This window comes from Haliotis rubra, unplaced genomic scaffold (genome assembly GCF_003918875.1).
Source record: "Haliotis rubra isolate DU_JTF1 unplaced genomic scaffold, ASM391887v1 Scf76, whole genome shotgun sequence".
Lineage (NCBI taxonomy): Eukaryota > Metazoa > Mollusca > Gastropoda > Lepetellida > Haliotidae > Haliotis > Haliotis rubra.
The window spans coordinates 31,730-55,405 of record NW_025767479.1 but is presented as its reverse complement, the minus strand read 5'-3'; the positions used below and the strand labels follow the sequence as shown (position 1 = coordinate 55,405).

The following is a 23,676-nucleotide window of genomic DNA, read 5'->3' as shown; positions in this document are numbered from 1 at the left end:
TACAACAACCCTATGTTTTGTAATAACTGGTGTTGCAAGAGAGAAAAAGACAAAGAAATTATTATTTGTGAAATGTTTCAAGGAATTGCACATTGAGTTTGGATGCCTCTGGGACAAGAAACATCTACATATATATTGTGCACTTCCTGAGGTGTGAATACAAGCCATTAGCTATCTACAAAATGCAAACATTCTACAAATTTTCAAGAAAAAAGTCCTTTTTGTGTGTGGTGTGATCGGTGCATAGAAATAACATCTCCTGCAATACACCTTTCTTATCTTTCTTGGCAAAGCCAGAAGACCCAGTTAAATAACCAACAGATAAATATTCATATTTCATTTCATTTCCGTTTGCGGAATTTGTTTTTGTCTGTGATGAACATTTTGCATGTTTCTGGCATTTTAAACTTATAATTGGATAATTCATCCATATTTAGATTTGGTCAAGGGTTTGATTAGGTGTGTCTGGAATTCTTGAAATTAATTTATTCATTGCTCTGTGATTGAAATGTCTTCCCCTTCAAACAGGAAATCCTTGAGTTTACGTCTATCCCATCATGCAATAGGTAACTGATATCCCTGCCATGAATTTTAGAAGAGTCTGATAAAGGCTTATGTCTTCATAGACTGAGATTTAACAAGATTCCTTCACTGAAGCAACCATATGTTACCATTCACGATCTTATCTGTAACAGTTGTCTTAAATGTGCTCTAAATATAAAATATTTGCAAATATCAATGAATCAGCGGATGGTAAAATCATCATTTGCCAGCCTGGCTTTAAGCAGTGTGGGTGTTCCGCCATGATAAGTTTGAATAAGTATGAGGGGAAACATAGGGTGAGGTGTAGCAGCAGGGTCGAGAACTACATGTGGGTCAGAGGTCAACAGCGATAAGGCTGTTGCTGTTAGCTACTTGGTCTATGCCAGTGATCCAGTATTATTAGACAACAGTGGGCACTTAATATTGATTTATATATTCTAGCTAAATATTGATCCAAATGTATATTTCCCAGCGGACTTTATGCCAGACAGTTAGGTCATATGCCTGAGATATCATTACCGACAAACGGAGCTAATTTGCACCTTTTAGCGATCTCGTAATCCATGGTTCTCTGGTTGTGATTGGCTGACAGAGATGGAAATGGATGCTATGCCAAGGCTGATTATTCACTCTGTCTCCCATCCCGCAGTCTTAATCCAAATTAGAAAGCAAAATGTAAAAAATACAGTAATTATTGTTTGTTTGTCAGATATTTACTCCATTATTCAGATGGTATTCAGTAATTCTTGACAGCAGTACTCATAAATTTTACAAAAGATGGTTCGCAGAATGCTGTAGGTGACGAGGGCTGGCACGAGAAGGCTGCAGTCTTGTATTATATATGATCAACATTGATTCGGGCATGTAAATCATGAGAAACCGCTTCTCTCATCCATTTCTCAACATGTCACACTCAACTGTTTCTTCAATTCTTCATCTTTTGTTGCAGGAGGACAAAGACAATTTTACAAAATTCTGTGAAGTTTATAATTTCATGGCCAAATTTAGTCATCTTTATGTTCTTATTCCTGTTCAATTCCTGGGGTTTTTTAAATGCAAAATTTTTGCCATTCAATCATGATTTTACTCATTTCTTTAACAGTTTAGAAAAAAGAAAATTCTATTTTTTATTAATCATAGTTTTTTTATCAACTTGATTTAGTCTTAGTAGTGACTTCAAAGCATGTTTGACAAGTGGCAGCCATTTGTTTCATATAAACAATAGGGTCAAAGGTCGGAGGTCGCAGTCATCAGGATCTGATGATGATAACATGGTTGTCTGAAACTCTACTGGTCCAGGTTTTTAATTCCAGGCATGTTGCCCTAATGATTGAGACAAATGGAGAAAGAGCAAAAATGCATGTGGTATGAATGTCTTCATTTGTGATAGGGAAAGGTCTTAAAATGCAACTAATGAGGAATCTTCCTTAAGCCGAAGTTGTCGGAGGCTAATGAATCAATGCAATGTTATAGATCAGTTTGGGGCCTCCACAAGAACACATTTCACTGGCTGTCCGACGAGTCCTCATAATTGGTGTAATTAAAGTTGGGAGAAACAGAGCAGTGCGGCCCTTCGCTCTAGGGATGTATTATTTTTCCCATCAAGCAGAGTAGCACATCAAATTAATCTGCCGACCATTTTTCAGCAATCAATACCAGCGCTACTAATTACAATCCAGCCACACTGTTACCTAGGAAATGAATTTTGCGTCTGCCAAATGAACATTTTTGCATGGTGCAGGGGTTTGCGACAAATTAAGTTGTTGATCGCCACTCGCAAATCCCCGCTCAGATAGTTACTGTCGTTGTGTAATTTGGGTCTGTAGGATAGAAGCCATCGGGCCAGAAAACTAATATGAGGGCAGAAATGGACGGCTGTTCCAACAGCACAGAGCAGGTCGAGAAATTCACCAAATAATGATGCTCAGTCTGACCCATATCCTCTTGCCACCATATGATATTCCAATCATATTTGAAAGCAACTGATTGGCTAGGTCTTCAATATTCTTGTCTTAGTATCGATTTGTTGACGTAAACCCATGCAGTGGAACTCTTTAGCCTTTAGAGATGGTTATCTAATACAGAGGGGCAGAGGAGCTCTCCCTTTCTCAATATTAAAGAGATAAAAAGCAGTGCATAAAATCCAAGATGGTGGATGGTGACAGGGCAAAATCCGTGTAGAGTAGCTTTATCACTCGAGGTCAATTTCAACATGGAGAGGAAGCAAGCAGGGCGAGTGTGGGGCTGCTGTCATGTAGTTTTGTATTACTGGTATGAATAAAATCACTCAACTGTGGTCCTGATCTTCAGATAGGCCACACTTCAGCTGTACACTGATAGCATCGAGAAAACACTAAAGATTTTGAATATTGCCCATTGAACAAGGTCCCCAATCCTTTCGGTTACAGTTATTTCATTAATGGCAAATATGTTATGACCTGACAGAGAGGGGAGGCGGCTGGGCTGGCAAAGAAAATAGATGTTAGACTATAGATGTATACGTTTTCTCTCTGTATTAGGAAATTTAGGGTGCAACTTGTCCTACAGTAATAAAACACAGACGTTTCAAACTTTGTTTGACCAGACATGGTTGAATAATATATTATCTTCTTTCATCTTTCAGTGAGGGGTACTGAAAGTATAATACCTGCGATTAACAATATTTCATAATTTATGGAAAATAAAATGGATGTTGCTTGTTTGTTTTTAAATTATTGTTGAACGTCTGATTGGTGTTTTTTTCTATTTAAAGGAAAATACTGTGAAACTCCCTATGGTTGCTAGGTTATATCACACTTATTGTATATAAGAGTTGATCTGATGAGCTTTCTTATAAAAGTTTGTCACAAGATGTTGTGGTGTTAATATCATCGGATGTATGTTGTCAGTTCTGCTTCTTGAAGCAACATGAGAGTCAGAGAATTTTTTGCATCTTTTGAGTTCAGGAAATATCTATTTTCAGATGGAGACCGTGATGTGTCTGAAAGGGCTACTACTGGGGAAGATGTTCCAGAGAACTCTGAAAAGCAGCGTCAAGAGGGGTCATCTTCATCAGCATCACTCGGGCCCTCGTCATCAGTCACTGCAACAACGCCAAAAACATCATCGCCAGTGACATCAGTCAATGGTCAGTACCAGTGGTTTGCTATTAAAACCATGTGAATATATTCATAAGTTTGATGCCAAAGAGTGGAGTCATTAGTTGTGTGAACCAGGTGAATAAGTTTGTCGCAAGGCTTTAGAGCAAGGTTTTACAAGATACAGACACAACATTAATCAAAAATATTGTTTTGAAATATTTAATGATAATCACCAATACATGGAAGTGTTTTCTTGAAAACTTATGAGGACTGATTCTAAACTGACTGTAAACTTGTAAGAAGACTTGCCAAAATTGCTTTCACTTAAAAGGAGAATTTAAATGGAACGACAAGTGTGGAAAGCAAGAGAATGTTTAGGATCTGATGCCAGTTTCTGCAGATGGTGTATTTTTGTTGGATTATTTTTATGATTTTGTTGGTGCATGTTTTTGTTAGATGGAAAAAAAATTCTTTTTAAAAATAAGAGCGATTTGTAGTTCTGCTGACTTCCTGGGCGCGAGTAAATGAATATGAGCTATGTACAATTACCAAGTTTTAACAATTGGAGACCATAAAATTTCTGGTTAGAAAAATAAATTCAGCCGACAATGAATCAAACTTGAACTTTTGTGAATCAAAATGGCATGACTCTGTCGTTAATAACATCAAGATGACGCGGAAACCATTCCCATGTGTTTTCTACAAACAGAGCCTTGTTAAAAGCAGGACTAGCATGTCAAATATGTTGTTTGAGTGCTTCTAAACAACAGCCTCCACAACGCATTTGTTTCACATAATCTGCCGAAATGAGGCTCGTACCATACGACAGGGATTGACTTGGTGAATAGCAATTAATTTCAGATTTTGGCTATTGTGGCATTTTGGTTGGAGTAGTACATTCTTTCTGTTTTTCTTCACCTGCTTGGGAGCAGTGAAAACTGAATTTAGAAATATCTTGGAGTGACTGTGTTGTGTTGCGTTTTGCTTAACATGTTCACCTGTGTCCTTTGCAATTCCTTTTCAAAATCTTTTTGCTTTAATGGTGTCATGGTGTTTTCATATTCACACTTGACTGAACGTATCAAGCCATCCTAAAGAAACATGGATCATTTTATGTGGAGAAGTCAGTCGGCAGATACGTTTCAGGTTCAGTGTGAGAGAAAACAAGGGGTGGTACTGTAACTGCCATTATTTGCAAAGAAACAAAGAATATCATATTTAACTTGTACATGCATATTTAAAAAAGTAATTACTTGTTATCGGAAAGGAAGTAGTTATGTGCCATAGTTGCTTGGCTGGGGTACCATTTATGTAATCATAAGCCAGCGTTTCAACTAACCTCTGCAGTGAGGATACAGATAGGGACTTGAAGCAACAGCCAGGATCCACAGGCCAGTCCATGTCCTACAGAGGCATGTACCAGTATTGATTATTATCAATTATTCATTTTTGTGTGTCTGATATGTTATTTTAATTTTATGGACTTTAGCTCTAATCTAATCTTGCAAGTTCTAATCTTCAACATGATTTATTTACCCACAAAGATAACCTCTGCCTTATACTTTCATACAAAAATTATCATGGCTGTCAGCAAATTATTTCCTAGTCCTGGGTCCTGCTGGAGTTTAGGAAATGTTTTTGAATCCTTCAATTCTCTCCTCTGTGCGGAATGTTAGGCTGAAGTTGAAACTGAAGAACGACGGTTCAGTTGGTTGGAAATGTAGTAAATCTGCTGGGACTTGTACATCTGGCTGGGTTGGCAGTGTGATGCTTCCATTGTCCTTCGTCTTACAACATCTATGTTAAACTGATGGTGTGAGGTTTTCTTGCTGTACATTGATAATGGTATGTAGCTCGTGGAGAGATTCAAGTTTGATGACATTTCGTTTTTCAGTCTAACACTGAAATGAAGTGTTCATTACTTGCATGAACGTGGGTGCAGAGTGATAACTATGAATATGTAATTGTTGGGTGAGATTCATGCCGACTGGAAGAAAAGTATTTGTGGCTTGTATGGGAATTCTGTGGACAGAAACAGAACAATTATCTTGCTGAACAGTTTTCTATTTGGCAGGAAGCTACATACCAGTGATTGTTATCACTGACTGTAGTACGAACCCAACACACTATGAATCTATGCATATAACAGATGTAAAATATAAACACACCTCATCACACATATAACAAAAACATATTTAAGTGTAATAGTAGGACACTGAAACCTTCATATTCAACTTTCCAAACAGTATATATACTGATGGAAACAAATAAGGGAACATATGAGTGAGTTGGGTTTTACGTCACATTTAGCAATATTCCAGCAATATCACGGCAGGGAACACCAGAAATGGGCTTCACACATTGTGCCCATGTGGGTAATCGACATAGGAGCGAACACACACACACACACCACCCAGGAAACATAAAAGTTCAAGTGTTCCTATATTCTTTTCCAGGTAGCTTCGCATGTTGTATATTGCACTGTGGGAGAACATCTGAAAATAAAGGAACACCTGCACTTTCATGTGTTCTGTAATTGGTTTTTGTCTGTATATTAAGGATCTGCTGTTATGGTTCAAATGCCTTGAAATATTGTATGACATCACATCATCAATGAAATATTGCTTCACATTGAAATGTAAAGAAATACATAAATGTTAATATCCATTGACAGACATAAGAGCACACTAACTTGGAAAAATTAAAATAGTTTCTTTTATCTAAATGTTACAGTATTTTGAAAAGGGAAATATTATACATTTTTACAAACTGATAGACAGTGAATAACCTATATGTCTGTAGTAAATTGGGAACTTGTCAGGTTGTGTCGGAGTATGCCTGGACTTGCCTTGTCTCTAAGGTAAAAACTGATAGACAGTGAATAACCTATATGTCTGTAGTAAATTGGGAAGTTGTCAGGTTGTGTCGGAGTATGCCTGGACTTGCCTTGTCTCTAAGGTAAAAACTAATAGTTTAAATGGTAATTTCTAAAAAATAATAAATAGCAGACTGGTACTGTCCGCTTATCTAGACTTGCCACTTTAAAGGATAGAATTACAATATTATACATCCATGGGCTCAGCATTCAGTGCAGCCTGTGAGCAAGGCTAGAGTATGCCATATACAGGAAAATACCCTTAAGTTGGACAGTTGGATTCAATAACAAACATCTTAGAAATACCAATCGTAGATTAAAGAATATCTTGATTACTCTTAATACACAAGTGTGCTTTGGATGGCATTTCATATAATAAGGTGACAGAGACCCAGTTCTTGGTCCATTTTGACATACATTGACCACTGCTTGGTTGTGTGGCTTGATGGTCGGACTGTTTCCTTATTTGGTCACACCTCCATTTGGCCATTAGATTAGTGTTGAGACTCAACTACCTACTTCCTTACTTCACAGCTGGATGTGATTATATTTTCGCACCTTCTGATCCTTTTGTTGTTGGAACAGGAGGCATTTGCGTGTCACGGTGAAGACAAGGGTTCAATTGCTCACATGGGTACAAAGGCTGAAGATGATAACCTATTTCTGGTGTCCCCTGCCGTGATATTGCTGGAATATTGCTAAAAGCAGCGTAAAACCATAGTCACTCACTCACTGAAGACGATATGGGATGTTACTAGAATGTTGCCAAAAGCAACTTAAAACCATACTTTTTCTCAGTATGAATGGTCCTGATTAATTAGTTTGATCAATGTTTTCCCCAGCTTTGTCCACTGTGTATGATATGTTTATTTTCATGTTTCTTTCTGTCTGTTTCAGCCGAGTCCAATGAAACTTCCCATATGTGCCCCCTCTGTACCTTCAGCAGCACAAGCGAGTCCTCCCTCCAGGCTCACGTGCTGGCCCAACACAAGCAGCAGGAGGTCCTGTGCCCTCTCTGCCAGGATGGGTTCAAGGTCAAGGCCAAACTGGAACGCCATCTCATGCAGTCACATAATGTGACCGCAGAAGGTCTGCAGCGTTTGCTGCTCATTGTGGATGCCAATGATTGGATACCACCGGCAGCCAGTCAAGAAAAGAAAGATTCTGAGTCTCCAAGTCAAGAATATGACGAGACAAGGGAAATAAATGTTGAGGCCATGGAAATTGAGCATTCAAAGCTCATTGCTGAAGGTGAGATTGGTTATGGTTGAACTTTCACTTGATAATAACCCAGAATGACATATATGTTCTTATGTGTATGTAATGTGAGACAGTTCTTGCTTAGTTCAATGGAATAAAGTTTAAAAGTTGTCCTGCAACAAATTGGTTTATATTGGTTTAGCTGTGATTACCACTTTCTACTTTTGTAAAATTGTCAGTTCAGTATCTTATGAAAACTCTTGTCTGTTATGTGGATGTTTCATGTGGTGTTTTCTGTTGCAGCCATTGACGTTTCCTCCCTGCTGGACAAGAGTGATGGAGATAATCAGTATAGATGTCAGACCTGCTCAAAAACATTTGCAATCATCGACCAACTCTATGCTCACCAGAACGAGCTGGGTCACCTGGAGCTGAAACAGACGCCTCGGGGTCCTGGTTACTTGTGCTGGAAGAAGGGTTGCAATCAGTATTTCAAGACTGCTCAAGCTCTCCAAGTCCACTTCCGGGAAATCCATGCCAAACGTGTGGCAGGCTCTGGCACCGATTTCACCCAATACAGCCATCAGTGTTCCCAGTGCACCTTAGCTTTCAAATCTGCTGACAAACTACAGATGCACACTCAGTTCCATCTCTTATGGTTTATAACCAACTGTTGTGTCTGCTCCAAGAGTTTTCATTCCATTGCCTCACACAGAAAACATCTAGAAGCTGCCCACTCAGAGCTTGGGAAGGCTGAACTGGACAAACATATAGAGACTCTTAATTCTAACGCCAAAGCTTGGCATGAATGTACAGATGCTCTAGAACCAAAGCTCAAGCAGTCCTCCAGTTCCTTCGGTGCTCTCATGGCCACCAAAATGGCCAACTCAAGCCCCAGTCTCTCTTGCTCCCCATCCAGTGAAGATAGAGATGCAGCCATGCAAGATGATGCCATAATGGATGATAATGATAATGACTTGGAGACTTCTTGCAGTGACTCGGCCACAGACTTAGAGAATGGTGCAATGTTCAAAGATAGTGCTAAATTTGGAGATGACAAATGTGACTCTGATAGGGGTGATTCTTCCAGTACTTATAGAGAGCAGCAGTTTATGGAGGATTTCATTAACAGCCAGGCTATGGCTGAGGGTAGCTATGAAGATCCTGGGCGCAAATATAAGTGCCACAGGTGCAAGGTGGCATTCACGAAACAGAATTATTTGACAGCTCACAATAAGACTCTACAGCATCGTCGAGGGGACAAATTAAGCTACCCAATTGAAAGATACCTCGATCCTAATCGACCTTTTAAATGTGATGTTTGTAAGGAATCCTTTACTCAGAAGAATATCCTGTTGGTTCACTACAACTCAGTATCTCATCTGCACAAACTTAAGCAAGCTGCCCAACAGGGAAACCTGCCTCCTTCAATCTCCGCTTCTCCACCCACCTCATCCACCAGCACAGCAACCACCTCCAGTACTGCTGCATCAGCAGACTCTGAGAAAAAGCCGTATCGCTGCAATATATGTAAAGTAGCTTACAACCAAGGATCAACACTAGACATTCATATACTGCGATCTGTAGCTCACCAGACAAGAGCATCCAAAATCCATGAATTAGCCATGACAGGACAAATAGATATTAACCTGCCACTTATTGAGCAGCCAGATCTGACAAAATCCTCACAGCAGCAGGCTCAGCTGTTTGCAGATATACTACAGCAGCAACAGACACAGGTTTCGGTGGCCAACTCCCTTCAACAGCAGTCGCTGCTGTTCCCAGGCCTGCCCAACAGCTTGTCTGGCCTCAACCCTCTCTCCCAACTGCCTGTTCTACCAGGAATGCCTCTTCCTTCCTCTATGCTTACAACACCCACAACCTCCTCACCTCAAGTTACAACATCTAGCTCAGAAACATCAACCTCACAGAAGGTCAATGGGGAAATGTTAGAGAAAGTTGTCGAAAAGTTGTCCAGGTCTTCAGAAGGAAAGAAGTCTGAACTTAAAGTTGAAGTGAAGAAAGAACCAGCTGAACAAGCTGAGGACTTTACCCATAAAAATGACTCAAGCTCCAAAGTATTAGAAGAAAAGGAAAATATGGTGAATGCTATGAAGACATCATCCAAAATGACTGAACATGCTGAAAGTAGCTGTCAGAGTCAGCCATCATACTGCTGTCAACGCTGTAACTCCACTTTCGTCAGCCAAGATGCCCTGAGTACCCATCAACAGATATACTGTTTCCTAGGAGCAGGGGCCAACTCACTGGCAACTCAGGCTTTCAATAGATCCAGATTCATGGGACGATTCAAACCTCAAGTCCATAAGAACCTCTTAGAAAATATTGGGTTTGAGTGTGTGATGCAGTTCAATGAATATAATCAAAGAAAGTCGGTAAAGAAAGAGACTGATGAGAAGGAAGAAAAGAAGGATGACATCAATACTGATGTCAAAGAAGCTTGTGAACAGCAACAGATTTGGCAGGAAGTTGAGGATGACAGCAGAAAGGATAAACCAGATCTGCCTGAAATCAACAAATGTTCCTGCATTGCATGTGGCAAGGACTTTTCTAGTGTCTGGGTTCTCAAAGCCCATCAGGAAGAAGTTCATAGAAAGATGGTTCCCATTGAGGCAGTTGAAAACTTTGGGGAAAAGTTCAAAACAGACTTTGATAAGAAGCAGCCAAAAGAGGAAGCTCTGCCAACCACACCTCAACCTGGCAGCTCCACTCCTGGTAGCTCAGGGTCCAGCAGTGACAAACCCGGGAGCCAGGAGATGCCACCACCTCCTCCACCTCCACCTCCAGTGTCACTGTCTAGCCAGTTTGACATGGCTTCACTGATGCCAATGTTTGGAATGATGCCCATGCCACTTCCTGTGAACTTGATGACACTTGGTATGCATCCTCCTCTGATGCCAATGATGATGCATGGCATGGACATGCAGGGATTCTCACCTCAAGTTCAAGTTGTTGATCCTAATTACATGAGCCAACAACAATTACAGCAGGCACAGAATCAGAAGAGAGTTCGCACACGAATTAGTGATGAGCAGCTAAAGATCTTACGAGGCTACTTTGATATCAACAATTCCCCAAGTGAAGAGCAAATCCAGCAAATGTCTGATCAGTCAGGCCTGCCACCAAAAGTCATTAAACATTGGTTCAGAAATACTTTGTTCAAAGAAAGGCAGAGAAACAAGGACTAGCCTTACAACTTCAACAATCCTCCTTCAACATCAATAGATCTTGAAGAATATGAAAAGACTGGAAAGATCCCGGAGATTAAAAGTGAGCCAAAAGATGATTACGAAGATGATGATGATCTTCGAGATGATCAGCAAAGTGATAATGAGGCTGATAAGACTGATAGATATGAAAGTTTGTTTAAACTTGAGACACCAAAGCCTGAACATTATGATGACAAAAATCAGTTTGAGAGCTATTCTAATGCTTCCACTCCCTCAACAACGTCTTCCATCCCCTCCACACCTACTGCTTCAGTGCCCAACACCCCCACACCTACCACAACTCCTACCAGTGAAGACCATACCTTTATGAGAAATGATGGTGGCTCTTCTGGGAAGAGAGCCAACAGAACAAGATTTACAGACTTCCAAATAAAGCTTCTGCAGGAGTATTTTGAACAGAATGCCTATCCCAAAGATGATGAACTTGATCATTTATCCAAACTTCTGAATCTCAGTCCTAGAGTTATAGTTGTTTGGTTCCAAAATGCTCGTCAAAAAGCCAGAAAGATTTATGAGAACCAACCTGCAGCTGATGCCAAAGAAGGTAACACACCATTCCAGAGAACTCCAGGACTTAATTACCAGTGTAAGAAGTGTAATGCTGTGTTCCAAAGATACTATGAACTGATTAAACATCAGAAAAGACCATGCATTGCAGAAAACAATAATAATAACTCTGTTTCTAATATAGATGATGACAGCAATTCAACAATAATGTCGCAAGATGATCTCAGTCAAACAGGCAGCATTACAGAAACTAAGGAGCAACAACAACAACAACCACCACAGCAGCAGCAGCAACAACAACAACCGCAGCAGCAGCAGAAGGAAGTAAATCCACAGACTGCTGCCTTCAAGTGTGACAAGTGTGATGCTAGTTTCAACAGGCTTGATCTCTGGCAGGAACATTTGAAGATTCACAGCATGAACCCAAGTCTGTTCTCCAGTTTCCCCTCCAGCAGTGCTTTTGGGATGCTGCAGACACTTGCTCACCAGGAGGATAGCAAGGCAGCAGCAGCAGCAGCTGCAGCCAAGAGAAAACTTATGGCTCAAGACACAGATGAAGAGAAGGATGATCAACCTCGAGACAAACGTCTGCGGACCACCATCCTTCCTGAACAGCTTGACTACCTCTACCAAAAGTACCAGCTGGACTGCAACCCCAGTAGGAAACAGCTGGAGTCTATTGCTGCTGAGGTCGGCCTGAAGAAACGAGTCGTCCAAGTCTGGTTCCAAAACACTCGGGCCAGGGAAAGAAAAGGTCAGTATAGGGCCCACCAACAACTCATTCACAAACGTTGTCCCTTCTGTCGTGCTCTCTTCCGTGCCAAATCTGCTCTAGAGTCTCACCTTGCTACCAAACATGCTGAAGAAATGGCAAAAGTTGAAATCAATGTAGATGCCATACCCGATGCTTCCATGGACAGCAATCCCACCAGCCCCCAGCCAATGTCCGCATCAACATCCGGCATCCCTCCCCCTGGCACTGATCTCAACAAACTTCTCTCTCTTTCCCCAGCGGGTATGCAACAGTTGCTACCATTCATGCCTCCCTCCAGCCTTGGGATGCCATTCCCACAAGCAGACCCACTTCAGCTCTCCATGAACAAGATCTATGAGGATTCTCTTAAAAAGTACATCAATGAGCTCAGTGGACCTAGCCAGGTGACTAAGTCGAGACACAGCTCTGAGACAAGCTCTAGCAGGAAGTCTGAGACAGAAAGCCGTGTACCTACACAGATGGAGGATGATGCCCCTCTCGATCTCAGCAAACCCATCAAGGTGAACATTGAGACTGACAAATGTTCTGATGGACCTTTGACTGACATGAGCGAAAGAAGTGACGACCATCATTTTAACAGGAGAGTCAGTATGGATGACTCTATATCAGAAACTTACTCTGACTTTGATAATAGCACAAATGACGATGTGAACTCCAGTGTGAACAGTCCCCCATCTCCAAACAGCTACCATGTAAACCAGCCAAACAAGCGATACCGGACTCAAATGACCAGTCTACAGGTCAGAGTCATGAAGTCCCTGTTTCAAGACTACAAGACGCCAACAATGGCAGAATGTGAGCTGCTGGGCCGAGAAATAGGTCTTCCAAAACGAGTAGTGCAGGTATGGTTCCAAAATGCTCGAGCCAAAGAGAAAAAGTCCAAACTTGCTTATGCCAAAACGTTCGGAAGTGATGTGGACTTCAGCAAGCCTCCTGAGGAGTGTTCACTTTGCAACTTTAAGTATTCTCACAAGTTCACCATTCAGGATCACATCTTCACCAGGAAGCATATTGACAATGTCAAAGCCTTCATACAGTCTCAGTCAGATGCAGAACGAGAGATGTCTGACCCAACTGGAATGTCAACGCTGTTGCGACAACAGCGGGAGATGGATCGAGTCAGGAAGGCCTGGGATGATGCATCTTCCTCCTCCTCCACAACCACGACGACGCCTCATCTAGCACAACTGCAGGCTATGGGGATGAATGCCATTGGTCTTCCGGCTAGCGCTGGAGGTATGTAGTCACATACACTGCATCCAAGACTTTATATGAGAGACCATGTGTAGGGGCTTGGTGATGACATTCTAGGCAATAATATTGAGCAGAAAAGGGAACTTTTGTAAACATGTGGCACGTTTCTGATTAAGAATTTCCTTTTGTGAAGAAGACAAGAATGAGGAATTCACGTTGGAATTTTAAGCTTTCCTTCTCTTGTTTCAAATGATCATACCATGAAACTTTTTTCAGAAATATCAGAATACATAGGTGAGACTTAATGTCAGTAGTGAAAGTAGTTTTGATAGAAAGGAAACAGTAGTCTGAACTGTGTTGTAATGGTGATGTGTTATTTATAGGCAATAGCTCGAGTCTGAATATGAGCACAGGGCACCTGCCAGCAAGCTCCAGCTCCAGCTCCAGGAAGTCCAGTCGCTCAAATGAAGAAACAGCTGAGAAGAAGGAATCCCGATCATCCGCTTCAAGTGAGGGTGCGTTGTGAATGTGATTCAACAGTCACTACACAACTTCTGTAATTCATCAATATGTAACACAAACCCACATCCAAAATATTCACTACCCATGCACTTTATGTTCTGAAAAAGTCATTGCCAGTTCACATTCATTATCGGGGCGGTGGGGTAGCCTAGTGGTTAAAGCGTTGGCTCGTCACGCCGAAGACCGGGCTCGAATCCCTACATGGGTACATTATGTGAAGCCCATTTCTGGTGTCCCCCGCCGTGATGTTGCTGGAATGTTGCTTAAAGCGGCGTAAAACCAAACTCAGTCAGTCAGTCACATTCATTATCAACTCTATTGTTAGGGCTGAATGGATATAGGCCAGAGAGTATAGTGTAAGGTCTGTGGTTCAGTCCTGTCCCTATCTACCTAAAGATGTAAAAAGTTGGTTCTTAATGTTACCTTGCTAGATTATCGGCGTTAAGGATACATAATACATACAAATGTACAATAAACTTGGTGGTCTCATTAAACCTCATTTCTCCTCATTTAAACCCTTTGATTTTCATTCATTCAGGGTCTTCGTCATCATCATCCAAATCTCAACAGCAGCAGCAGCAGCAACAGCAGGATTCTGTAGCCTCAGTGGAGATGGCCATGAACATGCAGATGATGTCGGCTCTGGGTGGCTACATCCCAGGAATGGACCCCTCCTACCTGCCATTTATGTACCCCGGACTCCCAGGCTACATGCCGGGGATGGGCATGCCCCTCCTCCAACCCGGACTTATGCCAGGTAGGTTGTCCTGTGGTAAAACTTAAGTGCATTCTTCAGCAGTTATTGTCATTTTATTGTAGTTGTATTTTTTTAAATTTGTGAAAAGAACTATTTACTTAGTTTAGTTCACATTGAATGAAAAGTCCTGATGATAAGCAGTGTAGGGCCATTTGAAATATTAAATCTTGGATTTGCCTAGTTATTTTAAAAAAAAGTCAAATTTAATAACTGATGTAATAATATGATATTGTTTGAAAGTGAGTGAGTGAGTGAGTTTAGCTTTACGCCGCTTTTAGCAATATTCCAGCAATATCACGGCAGGGGACACCAGAAATGGGTTTCACATATTGTACCCATGTGGGGAATCGAACCCGGGTCTTCGGCGTGACAAGCAAACGCATTAACCACTAGGCTACCCCACCGCCCCTGTTTCAAAGTAAATAGAAATAACAAGTAAAGGGAAATAACTCTGTTTTCAATAATATTAAGCAATGGAACTGCTCCAAAGAACATGTAAGTTTAATGCATATTTTACACAAGAGTTTTAAAAGTACAAAAATAATATATGAATGGTTTTTTTCATAAACTTTCTGGTTTGGAGACATTCTGTTAATGATTTCAATTTCTGTACCCAGGGGCAGAGCACATGATGGCATATGACCCGCTAAGTTTTGGAACCCCGCTCCCTCTTCTCCAAATTCCTCAGGATGCTATAAAGAATGTGAGTGAGTTGCTGACCGATCCCAAGTCCAGCCTAGCTCAGTACACGCAAGATTCTAAATCTGTATCAAACCTCAAGAACCAGGTGAGCAGTGTGGACTATGCCTGTGCCCAGGAGAGTACTGTGGACGTGGGCTACATCTGCAAGAAATGTCAAATGGTGTATCCCGCTAAGGAGGCTTGCATCACCCACCAGAGGGCCGTGTGCTTCGCAGGCGCAAAGGTTTCAGAAAATATGAAACCAATGTTAAAGCTAGAGCAGAAGCAATATGAATGCCGAGCTTGCACCGAGCGGTTCTCAACTGCATATGAATATAAACTCCATACTCAGATGGAGGTGCATAAGGTCAAGGCCACCAAACTATACCAAAGGAAGTCTGAAGGAAGCTCCTCCACTGCTGGGAGCAGCCCTGCCAAATCTAGACCCGTTTCTGTTCCTTCCGAGAGCAGACGTGAAAGTGCCTCGGAGGAATTAGAACCGAAACCTAAAAAACCAAAGATAGAGTAAATCATGTGACTTAATAGACTTACTTGTATGTGAGCGAGGCAAATGTGTGTTCAGCCATTGTGTTGAAGAGACAGTATTGACCAAGGAACAATCAGCCTCTGGTGATGACACTCCCACGGCTGGATATTGTGGGCAGTTCTGTTTTTGTCAACTATTCCATGTTTTAGGAAATTGTACTCATACATATCTTTTTGCTCATGTGAGCACTTAATGTAATTCTTCCATTTTGTATTGTTGTTGTTGTTACTCTTGCTATCCTAGGCCAGCCATATTAAATATGGGCTTGCAGCATGCGGTTTTGGCAATGAACCATGTTCTATGATTTGTTGTAGCTGAACTTACTGTGAAGAGATGACATAGTCAACCTCCTAGAGGTGGAGTATTTTAGTTTAGTTTACCTAGTTCATTAAAAATGTAAAGGATTTACTTGAAATATTGTAGTATATTTGTTGATACTTGATTCCGCATGGGTTGTGTGTTCGTGAATTTGGCGACCAGCCCAGCAAATGAGATATACTATCACCCAAACTTCTTCCAAGGTGCCATGAACTTGGTGGTGGTATGTCTGTGTATAGATTGGTGTCGTCAAGGTCTTTTACTGACCTTGATGAGGTGAAAGGCAAATTGTGACCTTGACTGACAAGTTAGACCATAGCTGTGTTCGTAGCCTTCAATGTGATTCAGGTCGTTTCTTGAGGTCAAGGTCATGGTTGTCTTATTTGGGATTTCTATTTGACCAAAGTTAAGGTCAAGGTTACCTGGGCTTGAAAGGTGGACTTAAATGGACTTTGTAAATTTGTATTGCCATGTATTATTTTTACATATTGAAGCATGTGTGTGTTGATTGTCAATCAGCAACTGCCGTTGTTTGTCCTGTTAAATGATTTCTTCTGCATTATCATGACATCAGGTCCTCAATGTATCCATTCAGATGTTGTCCTCCCATTATCCAGGGCTCCTCACAGGCAATGGTTGGACTCAAAATGTATGTAGGTGCTGTGAGGAGTTCCCCTAACTCCTTCCATTCCCAGATAAAACGTGTTTCTGATTGGCTGTAGACTAACGCTGGGCATGGCAGGAGTTACGACAATGTTACGACACTTTTCACTGTATGCATGCTGTTGAAGTTGTCCATATTGACGGTGGTGTCTGTGTTATCCCAGCAGCGATGCACTGGGGATAGTATTACTTGTTTTGTGACAATTGTGATGATGGTTTTTGTTCCTCCTGTTCTTGAAGAGTTCTACAAGAGGGATAGTTCATTGTGGTGAAATGTGGAATAATCAGTGCTCCCCTAGAAGTGAAACAGGGTCCTCTCTCTCCGTTTATTGTAGAATCTATGTATCACAGGGTTCCTATGTTCTCATTGACAGTGTGTAATCAGCTTAAACAGTAATATCCTCTACAAACTGCAGCATTTCAGCGTCTCATCCATGCAGCTATTTCTAACATGCCATAACATATATACCTTTATATTCTTTACCTATTCCATATATTAGAAGAGTCCAGTTGAAAGGGATATTACTACATATCCCTGAAATGCTCAGTTGAAAAATGCCAATAGTTCATATCATTTATAGATATTTTTAGTTTTATTTTCAGCCTATTAGGAGCGTTGTTACAGCTTGCTTTTGATTATGTTAGTTTCTGTTTCAAATATTGTTTTGCAAACTGACGTTTTGCCAAGAAATGAATCTTACTATGCTTGCAGCTGAAGGCTGCTTATTTTTGTACGTTTTAAGAAGACAAAATGATAGAACCTACTGCTTGAAGCAGACAAGAGGGCTTCGAAATTGGTGCATGTACGAAAAACTACAACGTAAATTGGTCATTATCATATACATATTTGTATGACAGTATAGAATAGCACATCATTACATATTATATTTTGTAGCATATGTATGCCAAATTTGCATTTATCATAATTTGTACATATACAGTAGATTATGTGATTCTTGTAGATCTCAAGGCTGATGAAACATAGGCAGTGAAATCCTCAACTTGTGTTCCTACATGTCTTTGATGAAGGGGGTCTCCATATCACTATCAATACATAAGAAAACCACTATTTGAGTGTGCAAGGTATTTGCTGACTAAATCTCATGGAAGAGAAGGTAGAAATCTCAGTGTTGACAAAGACCAGTCTTCTTTTGTTTCCACTCAAATACATTTACAGAATGAGTTAGATAAATTATGTAGATACGATGTTTGTATTGAATAGAAATGTAAATTCTCTTCCCTTGCCATTGTGTTGATAAACTGATTAAGTGCTTTGTAGATTTCATTTCATAGAATCTTGTTATATAGATAAATGTTAAAGTTATGTACGTTATGTTATTGTTTACTTCGGACCAACTTGGAGCGACGACATGTCTCTCCACTTTACCAAACTAGCTTTAATGTTTAAAGTTCTATATTATGGCCAGATTTACAGAGAGGCTCATATATGTTGGAAGAAACTGCTAATTCGAGATCTCTCCACAAGGGTTTAACTTTGTGCATTTATTTCAGAAATATTTTGAAATATTTTAAATGTCTGTTTTTTGTTAGCTTGCCATAATGTGTATCTTTAAATTGTTTTGGTTGTTACAAACTCCCTGAATTGCCCCTGTTGATTCGCAATTGGAAAGCGCTTGATTCATTGGTAATCTTAAAAGTTCAAACTATGAAGTATTTATAAATAACAAACTTTGATTCTATGAGCAGACTATGATTTTTTTTATACTTCAATAAAAAATGGTTTATTGATTTGCTTGATCATGTTTTGAATGCAAGAAGAAAATTGCAATGACTGTTAGTTATGTTTAGCGATATCCGAAATGTCTTACAACCAACTTTTCAGCTTATAAATGAATCAGCTTATATTTTCATTCCCAGAGTATTGTACACAGGAAAACTACAGTTACTTATATAATACATAGACAAATTTTATATTAACTGTTTAAACTATCATTAAGGTAGATCTGTGTGCATTTGTTTGTATTCATATTTTTTTCTGCCTTTTCTCAAATGAGAAAAGAAAGTATTTGCATATTATTCTCAAATCTATTGTAAAAAAGGAAAAACGACAAAAATATTGCGGCAATGTCTTGGCCATGACCCTTTCCCAGTATACATCATTCAACATGGCTCCCCTTTTACCAGGCCAGATCAACACAAGAAAAGTGTTCAGTATGTAACATACATATGTACTACTTCACCTGACTATACAACTTATATTGTGTGTAACTATGTATAATATTGTCCAACAATGTGTCATTATGGCTGTGTAAGGATGCTGTCTGATAAGGGGGGAGTCCCATGCGATATAGTGCATCTTCCTCATATGCCATTTGTTTTGTGTACAAATTGTGCAAGTATGGAGTCTGGTTATATTTTACATTTTAATTCAGGGATCCGCGTTCACGTGTTATTGTCTTGGAATCGGCTATCCCTGTTCAAAGTTGTTTTGATGGCGCAATTTGCTGTTCTAGGCCTAGAAAACTATTTTACTACGGTGGTCCTATTTTTGGTACTGTTGAGTCTTTTAGACCTTTTTTCAACGAGATATATGTAGTCTGCTTCGCAATATACAAACAAATAAAAACATATGATCAGTACATCTGTGCTTGTTTTTGTGTTAACGCCTCACAGGAAACTGTTCTGCATATTCTGTTTTCTGCCATGATGACAGTAACAGGCTTCTCTTCACACATGATGTGACATACCTTCTAGAATGCAACAAATTTGGATACATCACAAAATATCTGGAAAATAGCTATTCCGCTCCATTAGAGGCAGTGTTGAAACCAGTATCACAGTTGGTGGCAGTCGTGAAGCCTGTATCACAGTTGGTGGCAGTCTTGAAGCCTGTATCACAGTTGGTGGCAGTCGAAGCTTGTATCACAGTTGGTGGCAGTCGTGAAGCCCGTATCACAGTTGGTGGCAGTCTTGAAGCCTGTATCACAGTTGGTGGCAGTCGTGAAGCTTGTATCACAGTTGGTGGCAGTCTTGAAGCCTGTATCACAGTTGGTGGCAGTCTTGAAGCCTGTATCACAGTTGGTGGCAGTCGTGAAGCTTGTATCACAGTTGGTGGCAGTCTTGAAGCTTGTATCACAGTTGGTGGCAGTCTTGAAGCCTGTACCACACTTGGTGGCATTCTTGAAGCCTGTATCAGTCTGTGGCAGTATTGAAGCCTGTATCACAGTCTGTGGCAGTATTGAAGCCTGTATCACAGTTGGTGGCAGTCTTGAAGCCTGTATTACAGTCTGTGGCAGTATTGAAGCCTGTATCACAGTTGGTGGCAGTCTTGAAGCCTGTATCAGAGTTGGTGGGAGTATTGAAGCCTGTATCACAGTTGGTGGCAGTCGTGAAGCTTGTATCACAGTTGGTGGCAGTCTTGAAGCTTGTATCACAGTTGGTGGCAGTCTTGAAGCCTGTACCACACTTGGTGGCATTCTTGAAGCCTGTATCAGTCTGTGGCAGTATTGAAGCCTGTATCACAGTCTGTGGCAGTATTGAAGCCTGTATCACAGTTGGTGGCAGTCTTGAAGCCTGTATTACAGTCTGTGGCAGTATTGAAGCCTGTATCACAGTTGGTGGCAGTCTTGAAGCCTGTATCACAGTTGGTGGCAGTCGTAAAGCCTGTATCACAGTTGGTGGCAGTCTTGAAGCCTGTATCACAGTTGGTGGCAGTCGTGAAGCTTGTATCACAGTTGGTGGCAGTCTTGAAGCTTGTATCACAGTTGGTGGCAGTCTTGAAGCCTGTACCACAGTTGGTGGCACTCTGGAAGCCTGTATCACAGTTGATGGCATTGTTGAAACCTGTATCACAGTTGGTGGCAGTCTTGAAGCCTGTACCACACTTGGTGGCATTCTTGAAGCCTGTATCAGTCTGTGGCAGTATTGAAGCCTGTATCAGAGTTGGTGGCAGTATTGAAGCCTGTATCACAGTTGATGACATTGTTGAAGCCTGTATCACAGTTGGTGGCAGACGTAAAGCCTGTATCACAGTTGGTGGCAGTCTTGAAGCCTGTATCACAGTTGGTGGCAATGTTGAAGCCTGTATCACAGTCGGTAGCAGTCTTGAAGCCTGTATCACACTTGGTGGCAGTTGTGAAGCCTGTATCACAGTTTTGGTGGCAGTCGTGAAGCCTGTATCACAGTCGGTGGCAGTATTGAAGCCTGTACCACAGTTGGTGGCAGTCTTGAAGCCTGTATCACAGTTGATGGCACTCTTGAAGCCCGTATCACAGTTGGTGGCACTCTTGAAGCCTGTATCAGTTTGTGGCAGTATTGAAGCCTGTATCACAGTTGATGGCACTCTTGAAGCCTGTATCACAGTTGGTGGCAGTCTTGAAGCCTGTACCACACTTGGTGGCAGTCTTGAAGCCTGTATCACAGTCTGTGGCACTCTTGAAGCCTGTATCACAGTTGATGACATTGTTGAAGCCTGTATCACAGTCTGTGGCAGTCTTGAAGCCTGTGTCACAGTTGGTGTCACTCTTGAAGCCTGTATCACTGTTGATGGCATTGTTGAAGCCTGTATCACAGTTGGTGGCAGTCTTGAAACCTGTATCAGTCTGTGGCAGTATTGAAGCCTGCATGACAGTTGATGGCACTCTTGAAGCCTGTATCACAGTTGATGGCATTGTTGAAGCCTGTATCACAGTTGGTGGCAGTCTTGAAGCCTGTATCACAGTTGGTGGCAGTCTTGAAGCCTGTACCACAGTTGGTGGCACTCTGGAAGCCTGTATCACAGTTGGTGGCAGTCTTGAAGCCTGTATCACAGTTGATGACATTGTTGAAGCCTGTATCATTCTGTGGCACTCTTGAAGCCTGTGTCACAGTTGATGGCATTGTTGAAGCCTGTATCACAGTTGGTGGCATTCTTGAAGCCTGTATCACAGTTGGTGGCAGTCTTGAAGCCTGTATCACATTCTGTGGCAGTCTTGAAGCCCATATAACAGTTGGTGACAGTCTTGAAGCCTGCATCAGAGTTGGTGGCACTCTGGGAGCCTGTATCAGAGTTGGTGGCAGTATTGAAGCCTGTATCACATTTGGTGGCAGTCTTGAAGCCTGTATCACAGTTGGTGGCAGTCTTGAAGCCCGTATCACAGTTGGTGGCAGTCTTGAAGCCTGTATCACAGTTAGTGGCACTCTGGAAGCCCGTATCACAGTTGGTTGCATTGTTGAAGCCCGTATCACAGCTGGTGGCAGTCTTGAAGCCTGTATCACAGTTGGTGGCACTCTGGAAGCCCGTATCACAGTTGGTGGCAGTCTTAAAGCCTGTATCACAGTCTGTGGCAGTATTGAAGCCTGTATCACAGTTAATGGTGATGTGACCCTTGCTATACACAAGACACGTGGTGTTTGTAAACCCTGTTTGGACTGGGTTTTGAACTGGTCCAGAGGATCCCAATGTTGGTCGTGAAAGTGTGACCTGGTTGGACCTCAGGCCCTGCGACATGGCCGTGGATGAGTCTGCGTAGATGGAAGGGATCTCTGTTCCTGAGATTTCCTGAGATTTGCCGCCGTCGTATTGTTGCTGAGCTATTTCCATATAACATTTGCTCGGTCTCTGTTCTCATCAACATCACAAAGGGATGTGACTTGAGAGATATCCATGGTACCAATATGAGACGGACAGATATTCAACTCTATTCAACAGTTGTCCACTGGCCCACCATACATCATAAATCACGCATAAAGTATATAATATTTTCATTCATAAGAGAATGGGTATTTAGGTGTTTCTGTGAAGAGACTCCCATATTATGAAGGACAAGATTACCATATGTTTCGCATATATCGGCATACTGTTCATATATGTGGGGATGTGGTATTCACCCTCAGTCTATTTACAGAAACACAGATCGCAGAATCGTTCATCATGGGGAATTTAACAGTGTTCTATCTCATCTCTCATCGGGACATGTTGCCCAACTGGTGAGACGGTGTGTCAGCTTGTTCTCATGAGAAACTGCAGCGAAGACACGTCCTCAGCACTCCAAATTGCCGGCTAAAGTGTGAATCTAGTTGTTACAATGTCACACCAGGGTCCAGTACCTCAGATTCATGTTAGCAGTGCCTCGAGTCCCAATTCAGTTTATATTTTTTTCCGAAAGTGGAAGTATTATGATCGCTTTGTGAAACAGCTCCCAAGACCAAGAGGTGAATTGGTGTTCGTGCTATCAACCAATACCCCCTCGTCCATTCCAGGGGCGGATCAAGAGGGGCGGTGCTCTCTCTCTCTCTCTCTCTCTCTCTCTCTCTCTCTCTTTCTCTCTCTCTCTCGCCTCTCTCTCCCTTTTTCTCTCTCCCCCCCTCTCTCTCACACACTCTCTCTCTCACACACTCTCTCCCTTTCTCTCTCTCTCACACACACATTTCTTCAGAATCCTTTATCCGCCTGCATTATCTATACACTAGAGATATCATTTGTTTGGCGCCAATTGTCACACTCAGTATATCAGTATATGTGTGTGGGGGAGGGCTTCTATATTCTAACTCTTCTGTTTTCGCATATTTTCAAGCACAGCTTTCGTTTACGTTTTCAGCAAACTTGTTGGCTCTTTGTCGTGTATTTAATAACATCCAACTAATATTTTATATAAAAACAACTTTAATCAAAGTAATCGTCTGATGGAAATACTTTCCGATCATTAACTAGGCTCTTATTAGCTTGACACCTTACCCCTGTTCGTAATGAAATCTTCCAATAACGTGTAGAATGAAAGTAACTTTCCACTTTAAATCCTTAAAGAGACTCATTGCAATAAAG

The 23,676-nt window shown here is 41.3% G+C and overlaps 3 protein-coding genes across 3 annotated transcripts in view; 1 reads left to right on the top strand and 2 right to left on the bottom strand.

Moving 5' to 3' along the window:
• The window catches only part of LOC124260351 (zinc finger homeobox protein 3-like), a 42,467-nt gene extending 22,954 nt beyond the window's left edge, over positions 1–19,513 (top strand). Inside the window, 6 exon segments of the mRNA XM_046694640.1 lie at positions 3,506–3,670; positions 7,396–7,749; positions 8,002–13,467; positions 13,809–13,940; positions 14,486–14,704; positions 15,322–19,513. Of these exon segments, the coding sequence (XP_046550596.1) occupies positions 3,506–3,670; positions 7,396–7,749; positions 8,002–13,467; positions 13,809–13,940; positions 14,486–14,704; positions 15,322–15,914 (6,929 nt within the window). The 3' untranslated portion in view covers positions 15,915–19,513.
• Positions 19,514–20,364: 851 nt separating this feature from the next.
• On the bottom strand, positions 20,365–21,694 carry LOC124260302 (mucin-17-like). The gene is made up of 2 exons (XM_046694581.1): positions 21,205–21,694; positions 20,365–21,167 (listed from the first exon to the last, which is right to left on the bottom strand). The coding sequence occupies exons 1-2, from the start codon at positions 21,692–21,694 to the stop codon at positions 20,365–20,367; spliced, it is 1,293 nt and encodes a 430-aa protein (XP_046550537.1).
• Positions 21,695–21,708: 14 nt separating this feature from the next.
• On the bottom strand, positions 21,709–22,455 carry LOC124260382 (cell wall protein IFF6-like). Its single transcript, XM_046694690.1, has one exon. The coding sequence runs from the start codon at positions 22,453–22,455 to the stop codon at positions 21,709–21,711; it is 747 nt and encodes a 248-aa protein (XP_046550646.1).
• Between the last annotated feature and the right edge of the window lie 1,221 nt (positions 22,456–23,676).

Bases quoted from the DNA above. Each gene is read 5' to 3' on its own strand.
- LOC124260382 (XM_046694690.1), bottom strand. From the start codon at position 22,455: ATGGAAATAGCTCAGCAACAATACGACGGCGGCAAATCTCAGGAAATC.
- LOC124260302 (XM_046694581.1), bottom strand. From the start codon at position 21,694: ATGTCATCAACTGTGATACAGGCTTCAAGACTGCCACCAACTGTGATA. The intron at 21,168-21,204 runs GTGATACAGGCT...AAACTGATACAG, and splicing joins CTTCAAGAGTGCCATCAACT to GCTTCAAGAGTGCCACCAAC.